General features: G+C 32.2%; 1 protein-coding gene and 1 non-coding gene across 3 annotated transcripts; both read right to left on the bottom strand.

Moving 5' to 3' along the window:
- Positions 1-2,327: 2,327 nt before the first annotated feature.
- On the bottom strand, positions 2,328-3,963 carry LOC127091561 (zinc finger A20 and AN1 domain-containing stress-associated protein 8). Of its 2 annotated transcripts, none has more exons than XM_051030228.1 (2): positions 3,792-3,963; positions 2,328-3,007 (listed from the first exon to the last, which is right to left on the bottom strand). In XM_051030228.1, the coding sequence occupies exon 2, from the start codon at positions 2,991-2,993 to the stop codon at positions 2,514-2,516; it is 480 nt and encodes a 159-aa protein (XP_050886185.1). In that variant the 5' UTR covers positions 2,994-3,007; positions 3,792-3,963; the 3' UTR covers positions 2,328-2,513. The 2 variants fall into 2 exon arrangements, with proteins under 2 accessions (XP_050886185.1, XP_050886186.1); XM_051030229.1 differs by having other exon boundaries at positions 3,752-3,901.
- Positions 3,964-10,789: 6,826 nt separating this feature from the next.
- Positions 10,790-10,896, bottom strand: LOC127098795 (small nucleolar RNA R71). Its single transcript, XR_007793490.1, has one exon. It is a non-coding gene; the product is annotated as a small nucleolar RNA R71 (small nucleolar RNA).
- Between the last annotated feature and the right edge of the window lie 210 nt (positions 10,897-11,106).

Genomic DNA, 11,106 nt, shown 5'->3' with positions numbered 1-11,106 from the left:
CACAACAAAGAAACAAAATACAACACTTTTTAAATGAAATAATTCAAAAATTTGCCCAAGCATGTCCCATTGGACGTACCAATTTATTCACCGGTGTTTTTGATAAACAATCACTTAGTTTTAAATTTATTGCTTGAATGACCAAACTAGTAAGTTCTGGAGCAAGTTGTGCTAAATTTCTGGGAAAAAGAAGTGTGCATTAATTTTGTCTGAATACTTGCGTTGAATGTCGACTACTTTAGAAAAATGATTAAGTTTGAAAGTAAATGTATCAATGATTTCGAATAAGTCGAAATTAGTGACTTGAATAGAAAATGAAAACCAATAAACATAGATTAAATGAAAAACAACTTTATTTGCATAAGTAAGAAATTGGTAGGCAAGTACATTTTCTTTAGAGACTCATTTCTCGCTTGTGTATGGGTGCTTTAAGTTTGTATTGATGTTTACAATGGTTTTTCCACCTCTGAATCTGAATCCTTATTTATAATACTACAAAACTAATGAACTCCAACTTTCAACTGTCTTCCATCTGACACGTCACCTCTACATGCTCTGAGTGCCTTTAATTGATCTCCACGTGTCTTCATTGTTTTGGATAAGATCAAAAGACAAATATTTGGTTTAAATTTTGAATCTGCTTTAGTCGAACCTCCTTCTACTTGTAGAATTGATGAATAATTAAACCTTTGAAAATTTTACTAAGTATCAGACTCAATCCTTCAATGTTGAACGATGAAGTTTCGCTCAAAAGGTCTTCGGTTTGAAAGGCATGTAACATTGATTTGTGCTTGTGCAGAAATTCTCAACTAATCCCCTTGTCAAATTCATATATTAGAATTTCTTGGCTAACAATCATGTTCTTAGTCGTGGAGCTAGGGTATTACTGCCACTAACTTTACAATCCTAGGTCCAAGAATGTCTTTATAAATACTTCTTCCCCAAGGCGAGGAGGAAGAATCTTAAGTCATACAAATCACATCCTCGTATACGCTTATACCTAAGCACACCATTTCGTAACAAAGTCTTTCATCTCACGCGACCAGGTCCCTAAAACCACTATAATCACCACTTTACAGGGCTTATCGTCGTCGTGGGCAAGCCCCAACCACCACGTCGTGTTATAAACCTACTGAGACCTCCGAGTCTCCCTATCCTTGTAAATGGGACATTTACACCTGTATTTTTTTACAAGTACAATAGCTAACGAACTTTGAAGTATGATATTTAATATTTGAGTCAGATGCTAATTCCAAACCCTCATAACTGTCATTAGGATGTCCATTATAGCAATAGAAATGTTTGAGATAATTTGAGTGATTATCTTTCTCTTGGTGTCAACTCTCTTTGTTTATTATTTTCTTCATCATTGATAATAGTGTGCTCCCCTTCACTTGCATCATCCTCTAAGTCTGTTTGAATTGCGACTGTTTATGCTATATCAGTTTCAACAAGTTCGAATGCATCGATGAAAAATTCTATCTCAACACGTCCATGATTATTTTTGTCAATTGGTGTGTTTGTCGTTATCTTTAGCATCAAGTTTAGAATTTTCACTAATAAATTTAGTTCATTGTTATGAGTAATGTCTTCAAGTGATGTAGTTGTTTCATCTTAAGGATAATTTGATTCTACATCATCAAAGAATTGTGTTGCTGTTTTGCTTTTAATGTTGGTGGAGGATAAATTTTGTTCTTAACTTAAATGATGAATTTCTTCATAGAAAACTATGTCCCTAATACATTGGTTTGAAGATCGTAAACTTCCCATCCCTTTTCTCTTTGTGGATATCTAATGAATATGCATTTTTCAGCTCTTATTTCAAATTTGTCAAGTGGTTTAGACACAATTTTTATGTAGCATAATCAACCAAAGTTTTTTAAATGATCATAGTTTGGCACTCTACGGTTGATGTTCTATTGATTAGATATGCTGCAACCAAAACACACACTCCCCAAAAACGTAGTTGGTGTTCTATTGATTAACAAAAAATACTTTTTTTTTCTTTTGTTGTTTCTTGTTACTCTTTATTCGTCTCTGACACTTGTGTTTTTTATCTATCTTTGTTATACATTGATAATTCTTTATCCTTTATTAATATATTATTATTTATCATTGAAAAAATTACAAGCGCTTAACCAAACTAACTATTCAAATTTGGAATAACTACTCTTCTTTTTTAAGTGTAAAATTAGTGGAGTTGCAATGTTCATCTAAACCTAAAGTGAATTCAGAATAAAAGATCCATCTACAAAAAGTTTAGTATAGTTTGAATGATGAAATTTGATATTAACGATGAAAAACTGTCATACAGAAAAACTCACAAGGACACACAAACTAAGCAGTAAATATCATTAATAAGCAAATTAACCAACAAATGATCCAAAGAATTCCAACCAGAACAAAAACCTTAATGTAGCTAACAAGTGAAGTGAGTCATCATCACCCATCAACAAGCAATGCAGGTTTTTTTCTAACTACTATCACAAGACAAGAATCGGTCTAGTGCAACCCTAGAATTTGTCGATCTTATCCGCCTTAATTACGGGGTTGGATTTAGCAATAGCGTCCCGACCAACAGCTTGGTAATCATACGGGCAATCATGTTTGTCAGAATATCGGTGCATTGCACAAAATAGGTTTCCACATTTGCAGGTGAAACCGGTTAATCCTACGCGCTTCCTGCAAGTTCCACATCTGCTTGGACCTGTCTTGACTTTGGTTTCCAGAATCTCACTAGTCGATGAATCTCCAGAAATCTCAGCACAGACAGGCTTGACCTCCACATCAATAGCACCATCATTCACAACCGCTTTCGTTGAACCGCCAATCACAAAGCTTTCAACCGATGCTGCTGCTAGCTTGTCTTGTTCCTTATTCAACAAGGTGTCTTTGTAACATTTGGAACACATATTCATGGTTTCAGCCCTTCCAAAGAAGCCACAATTGTTAATACAAAGTATGGGGCGTCCTGTTTCATCATGAGACTCCATTATTTTAGGATCACCTGCAAGCATAGAACACCTCAGCCTCACAAACATATTTTTTTACAAAAAAACAGCTACAAGCACATCGAAAACCAACATAGTCAACGAACTGCAGCACCAACACCTCTAAATAAAGAGATGTTTCGACATGTGTGTCCATATTAGCCATGACACCAATAACAGACATCAGTCACGACACTAACCCAAACAACAACAACAACCAAGCCTTATCTCACTTTTGACAACGCCTTCGACACGGAGTGTGAGTAAGTACAACATAACTAACCTGTGCCGATACACAAGCAGCAGATGCCAAATACATACAAGGATTACTACAAGAACAATACTCAACACAGTCATTTAGAGTGTAAACATCATCAGACCAGATTGTTAATCATGATTGAAAAGGAATCTGCAATATTTATTCTCCTCCTCTTGTGATGACTCTTCAAACATCTTAAAGTTCAAAACATGAAACAAAGAAGAAACACCTAGAACCCTCTCTAATCAATATCAACACTGGAAACAAAAATACAAATTCCAACCAACCAAAACATTAACTAACAATCATCAGATTCATACTCACAAATTCAAACACACAAACTAAACCTAACAACTCCAACAAAAAACAAATCAAACCCATAAACCACCTAAACAGATAAGGGAAAAAAAATCAAACTTTTAACAACCCGTTATCTGAATCGACAACCCAGTAAAAAAAAGCAAGAAATTAAAATTTAATAACCAAAAAAAGAAAACTCAACTGATTGTTTATGAGAAAAAGGATCAAAAACGATAACTCACTTAAGAAATTTGTGACCTGTGTGGTTGATTTCACTTTGACCGGTGCTGATAGTGTGATCAGGTTAATCACTGAAAAAAGAAAAAATAGGGATTTTGAGTTTTGAGAAATCTCGAAGATAATGAAACAAAAAATAATAATTGTGACCTTTTTATAATGGAAGAAAGAACAATTTGCAATATAGGGTTGTTGGTTTTATTATCCTCTAATTTTATTATTTGTTTTATTATTTACCTAATTAAATTAAATTAAATATTTGATTTTTTTTATATTGTTAGGATATAAATCTTTGTGTATAATATTTAAATTTGAACTTTAAAAAGATATTGTTATGATATTGTTCTTCTATACCTAATTAAAGAAAAAAAGGGGAAAGAAAAATTAGTGGCATAAAAAAGGGAGAGCATTAATATAAAAGATGATATATGATTTGGTGAGTCAGCAAAAGGGAATAAATTAATTTTCTTTTCATTATCTAATATGGATATTATTTTAGGGTGAGGATTGAATTAAATATCAATAAAAATAGGAAACTTGTGTGCTTTTAGCTTTCAAAAATTAATAAAAAAGTCTACTAAAACATGAAATTTTTAAAATGAAAAACAAAATAAATATTAATAAATAGTGTAATTTTAAAAAATTGTTAGAACACAAAGTATTAACTAAAATAAAGATTATATATATATATATATATATATATATATATATAATATATATATATATATATATATATATATATATATATATATATATATATGACAATATGTTATTCTTTGTTGTAGAATTTTGTGTATTAAAATTTTAATTTTTTTAACTAAATTGATATGTGTTAATTGACGTAAATTATTAATTTATGATCTAATGGTAATATTTATTTTGAAATATAAAATAAAATGAAAAAACAATTTAATATAATATAATAAGTAATTAAAATTCAATATATTATATAGTTGAATAATGTTAAATTATATAAAATTAGAGTTTAATAAGTATGCACCCATATAATAAATACGATATATGATAAAATATCAAACCTATTATCTTATTTAAAATCATGTGCGCATTAAATACTACATGATATATGATCATTATTTATAAAATATTTAGTATATCTTCTCTTTATCAAATTCTATATGTATCATTATATCTTTATGAAATTATTGCCATCAAAATAAAGATCTAAAAATTAAGAGACACCAAAGTTTGATAAAAATGAGATAAACACCGTGTTTCTATTATATTTTAAATTATATTCTAAATTATATTTTATAAGAATAAATATAATAAATAATAAAATAAGCTTTTTTTATTTTATTTTATTGTTTCTAATCCAACTCCAAATTAACTGATTTGCACTAATTATATATTTTTATAGTTCTTTGAAGTAGGGGTGATCGCGGTGTGATTTAGATCGATTTTAAAGCAAAATATCATCCGATTTAAAGATAAATTTACTTGTGATTTGGTTCAATTTTGGATGAAAGATTTAAAAAATATGATATAATCCGATCTAATTTTATAATGTTGGATTTAGATCAACTTTTTAAATATTCAAATTGCAATTTATATTTTTTATTAATATTATAAAAAATACTAATAAATAATAAATTTTATAGAATATATAACATATACTAAATTAAAAGTTAATATTACAAAATGATAATGATTATTTATAGTTGAAAGAAATGAAATAATAAAAATAAATAGATTAATCAAATTAATAAATATTATTTTAAAAAATAAGTATCATCTAATAAATTAACACAAATATCATACTAATAAAAAATAAATAAGCATACAAGCGGTTTGATTTGATTTGAAATTATTTTGAAAAATCAATCAAAAATAAAATTCAAACTATGTGGCTTTGACATTCAAACACATCTATTAATTTTCAGTTTTTTGCGATTTTCGATTTTTTTGGATCGGTTTGCAGTTTTTGTTTGGATTGATTTGGATTTGAACACCCTTACTCTATAGTGTTGATATTTATTAGACATGTGACTTCATATATATATATATATATATATATATATATATTAGTTGTGGAAATTTAAAAATTGTTGATTTTAAAACAAAACTATTTAATAAGTCAGAGTTTGAAACCATTTTATAAAAACAGTTAAAAATGCAGAGGAAGTTCAAAGTAAATAACTTGAAAGTAAAAAAGATACAAAGGATTATATTGGTTCGGTCAAGAAAACTGAATCATGTCCCCAAAAATTTATCATGTATGCTTGAGAAGTTTTAAAAAGTTAAGCCCAAGCCCTATATACAAGAAATGAAGTTCATACTAACTTCTAACTAGGGATTGGAATAGGTTAGACCGGCTAACCGGGACCTACGACCAAGCCTACACACACTTATGTTTAAAATAGAAAAGACATAAGTTTTTTTATAAGTCTATTTAGTTAAAAAGTTATAAGCATTTTAAGTTTATGAGATCGACCTACTTAAATAAATATGAATAATTTTATTATTATTATTATATTGTAGTTTGTAGTTTGAATTAAAATACAAAAATAAATTATAGTTATCTTGAAGAAATAATGAAAATAAGATGGAAAAAAAATCATATGAACAATTACAATCTTGTTCTTTCTGGCCTCTGACCGATGTTCTTTCTATCAAACCAATTACAATCTTGTTCGCCGCTTCGACCTGCCCATTATCTTGGGCGCAATAAGGTGTCGAAGTTAGCAACTTGAACCCTATTTATCCGGCAAAGTATACCATTTTTTCCCTATAAAAACTGAGTATTGGTTTGTGGTAATAGTTTCAGGTATTCCAAACCTATATAAAATATGATTTAGAATGAAACTAATTACTTCTTCTTGGTCGACATTTGGCAGGGGTACAACTAGTTGGTGTAAGCCCTAGAGGCCAATACTTTTGGTACTTGTATCGAATTATTTATTAATAATAAAAGGTTTTTTTCTTTATTATGTTTGTTTAATAAAGTCCCTAGAATAGCTAGTCCGTTTAATGTATCAAGTGTGACTTAATCGTGAGATCACATTAAACATAAGGACACTATTCTTAAAGTATCCGTAGTCGAGCTTTATTGTGAAGTGGGATAACATTAAAGCATTAAGACTATTATGTATATAGACTGATGATCACATCTCATGGATCATGGCTAAGGAGTTATCAAGTCTTAAACATAGGTATGAATATTAAGAGTAATATTTATACTGGATTGACCCGCTATGAGAATACTATATAGAATGTTATGCAAAGTGTCATAAGTTATTCTCATGGTGATAATGGTGTATACCACCCTTCGACCTGAAACCATTATGGACCCTAGATGTATAGTCGAGTGCCTTATTGTTGATCAAACGTTGTCCATAACTGGATAATCATAAAGGCAGTTGATGGGTACTCCACGAAGCATGCTAGGGGACATGAGTGACCTGGATGGAATTTTCTCATCCCGCGTAACAGGATAAATGTCTATGGGCCCAATATTGAACTGGACAAGGATGACACGGTCTATGCCTTGTGTTCAATATAGACATAAGGGCAAAAGGGTAATTGTACACATAAGTATTATCACAAAAGGATTTGTCAGATCACATGACATTTTCGTGTCTTGGGTAGCAGTGATGTGTTGCTAGATACTGCTCACTGTTTATTATGTTAAATACCTGATTTAATATAATTGTCAATGCCGTTGTAGCGGGGTATTCATTACCGTTAGAGATATTGACTAAATCCAAGGTAAACCATACAAGTCGAGTCACCACTGCACTTCTATTTATCCAAAGGAATGGTTAGAAAGCGAACAAAAACCTAAAAGTTTTATCAAATCAAAAACTAGTAAAAGAGAAACAGAGATCTGGGTAAGGGGGTTGGTTATGTAATGGGAAGGTGTTAGGCACCCAAAACATCCTAGGTACTCCTAGGGAGCCCTTTTCATACTTGTTGTAAGGTTGTTGTTTTGTGAAAATTTTGTTTGTGCAAACATGATTGAAGAGATGAGAGGAGAATATACAAGTTATTTACATTTTGTGTTTGGATGGATAAACCCATTGCCTACGTACCATCTTATAAAAAGATTAGGATCAAAACCTCGTAGTTCGGGGTAAAAATCTCAAAAATGAGTTGGTGAATTGATTGGTCCAAAAGCCTTAAGGTCTTTTGTTATCAAAGGGAGAAAACTCAACCAAACCACAAATCCACCATGTGAGGATAGCTTCAACATGCTAGTGAGGGGTTAACCCTATAATAGGCATGGAAGACTCATTGTCCATCACTAAGGATATAGGTGAGTGTTACATCTACCACAAGGATAACTCAAAAACTAATAGCTAAAGGTTATGGAAAATTTGATTAAGAAAGTGGCCATTAGAACCACAAAAAGACATTTGAATGGGTTATATTTACCAATTAGAAGTATATACAAAAATGGTCAAAGTTAATTTAAAGGTTCAATTCAAAATAAGTATTATGAAAAGAAAGTTTGAAAATCAAAAGCCTAAGGCTTAGGTTTCTAATGTTTGAAAACAATAGTTAAATGTTTGCACAAAAAGTTTTGGCTTGGGTTAGAGTGGAGAGAAGAAGAATGGCTAAGTCCTAATGATAACATGAAATTATATCATATTTTAGGACTTAATTCAATTAAATTATATTACTATTTATTTCAGTTCACTTCATTTTATTAGATATTACGCGGTATTTTCTTTCTATTTGTCTCAGGTGGTTTATTTGAAGCACAAGTAAAAATGAAAGAAAAGGAGGTGCAAAAAGGAGAGAAAATGAACCAAATATCAAAGCCCAGCCCAAAGCACAAGAACACAGGTGCTGTGCCTGTGACGAACGTCACAGAGGCCGTGACGAGCGTCACGCCTTGCACACTCCTGTGACGGACGTCACACATGGTGTGACGAACGTCACACATGGTGTGACGAACGTCACACCATTCCCCTACATTTTTGGCGCAAGGAACGCTTCAGAGACGTTGAGGGAGAGTTGAGCCCTATATCCACGCCCAACTATTCTGCACGTTGAAGACCTTTTGAAGCGGAAGCAGTTACGGAAGACACCATTATAAATAGCTATTTTCCAAACCTAAAAGGGTTCCACGCTTTTTCCATATTTTCTTTGCCGTTTTTGCTTTTGCATTTTTCTTTTCCAGCAACTTAAGCATTAATTTTTTACAGCACTGCTTTTACGAGTTTTATATTATTTCCCTTGCAATTTCTATTTCCCTTTTTAGCATTTAGTTAATTCTTTTCGCACAATAGTTTCTACACCGGAAACTATTGTGTACCTTTTTACCGGATCTAACCTTACGTTAGAATCTAGGTTTTTTTTTTATTTCCTTCGTTTTAATTTGTTGTTTAATTGAAGAATCCAAGAACAAAATCCTACCGGCTTGTGGTGGAGTGTTCAAGGCTACTGTTTAACTTATTCAGGTTCTTTAATTATTATTTAATGCTTTGTTTTATTATTTATTTATATTATTTGCCTGGGATGAGTCTGTTTATGCATGACAAGTATTTAAGTTTGTTTAGCATGTCTGGCTAATTCGCTTAGATATCGGTATGTAAAGTAAGCGGAATAAGGAATCAAAACTAAGTCGGTTAATTAAATTTAAAATTAAAATCACTCTTTTTACGGTCTCAATTTACAGGTTTAATAACAAAGGTTTTTACGAAAGTAAAAGACATAAAGAAGTTAAAATCAATAGAGCGAGAGTTTGAGGTTTTAACTGGACAGGGTAAATTGGACATTAATTCTAGATCAGGGCGAGAGCAAGTTTTAGAGTTAATTAAATTCTAATCTTTTCCAAAAAGTATTTTTAAAGATTGAATGTGAGGACGAGAGTTAAGCATTCGAATTTAATTATATAACCTAAGTCAACAGAGCGAGAGTTTGAGATAAGGGTGTTTAAACGGTCAGTGTTTTCTTGAAAAGAGTTTCTACGGACTTTATTGCTTTCAAAAAATGGTTTTTGACTTAATTATAAGTGACAGCTACATTAACATAAAATCATGGTTTATTCAACAGAGCGAGAGTTTGAGATAAAACTTTTAATCAATAGTGTCAACTGAAAGGATTTATTTTAAAACCAAGAAACCAACAAAGAATTGATTCCCTAATTACGACGAACTACATACCGATATCCGCTTTATTAATATTTAATCTAGATCTTAGTTCAATTTTTAGCTTTTTCCCCCAACATAGAAACATTATTCACCTTAGCTTTACGAAGTAACCTTAGATAACGGTATATCGATTCATAAGTCCCTGTGGGATCGATATCTTTTAAAACTACGCGATAGAACTGTGCACTTGCAGTTTGTACCCCATTCTCGACTCACGAAGTCGAGCGATCAAGTTTTTGGCGCCGTTGCCGGGGACTTTTATTTAGTCGATATCGTAACTCTTCTGTTACGCTGTAGAGACTAAGGTTTTTTTTCTTTTTCTTCTATTTCTTCTATCGTCGATTTGTATGCCACATACTCGTTCACAAGGCGAGCCATTCTACTTACGAATCAACGATATCGAACTATATCTCCGAGTCTTACGACGAATTCGGGAATATCGTGCTGCAAACAATCTCCCTCCTGTAGAACTTCCTGATTTCAAAAATATTTTTCCTTCGATACCCGAGATGGCAGAACCAGCTCGTGCTCTTAGAGATTACGCCGCTCCATCACAAGATGAGCCGCATTCAAGTATTGCTCCACCCGCAATCGAAGCAAACAACTTTGAACTTAAACCTTCGTTGTTGCAGGCAGTGCAACAGAACCAATTCTTTGGAAATCCTACCGAGGATCCAAACCTTCATTTATCCGTATTTGTCCAATACGCTGATACTGTTAAAGCTAATGGTGTCACTTCAGAGGCAATTCGACTTCGTCTTTTTCCTTTCTCATTAAGAGATAGCGCTAGAAGATGGCTTCAGTCTCTCCCCTCCAACTCTGTCACCACATGGAACGAGTTGAAGAAAGTTTTTCTTGCCCGATATTTTCCGCCAAGCAAAATAGCTATGTTAAGAGCCCAGATAAATGGATTTAAACAGAAAGACAACGAGTCTCTTTTCGAAGCATGGGAAAGATACAAAGACATGATGAGACTTTGCCCACACCATGGTTTGGAAGACTGGTTAGTAATTCACACATTCTATAATGGTCTCTTGTACAACACAAGGTTAACAATAGACGCCGCTGCAGGTGGTGCACTAATGAACAAACCTTATGCTGATGCTTACCAGCTTATCGAGAGCATGGCCCAAAACCACTATCAGTGGGGAACCGAACGAACAATGGTGGAAAAACCTCAAACGAAGACCGGCATGTACGAGAT

Source organism: Lathyrus oleraceus, chromosome 6 (assembly GCF_024323335.1).
Source record: "Lathyrus oleraceus cultivar Zhongwan6 chromosome 6, CAAS_Psat_ZW6_1.0, whole genome shotgun sequence".
Classification (NCBI taxonomy): domain Eukaryota; kingdom Viridiplantae; phylum Streptophyta; class Magnoliopsida; order Fabales; family Fabaceae; genus Lathyrus; species Lathyrus oleraceus.
The sequence above is the reverse complement of the archived record's forward strand: the minus strand, read 5'-3'. Positions and strand labels throughout refer to the sequence as shown.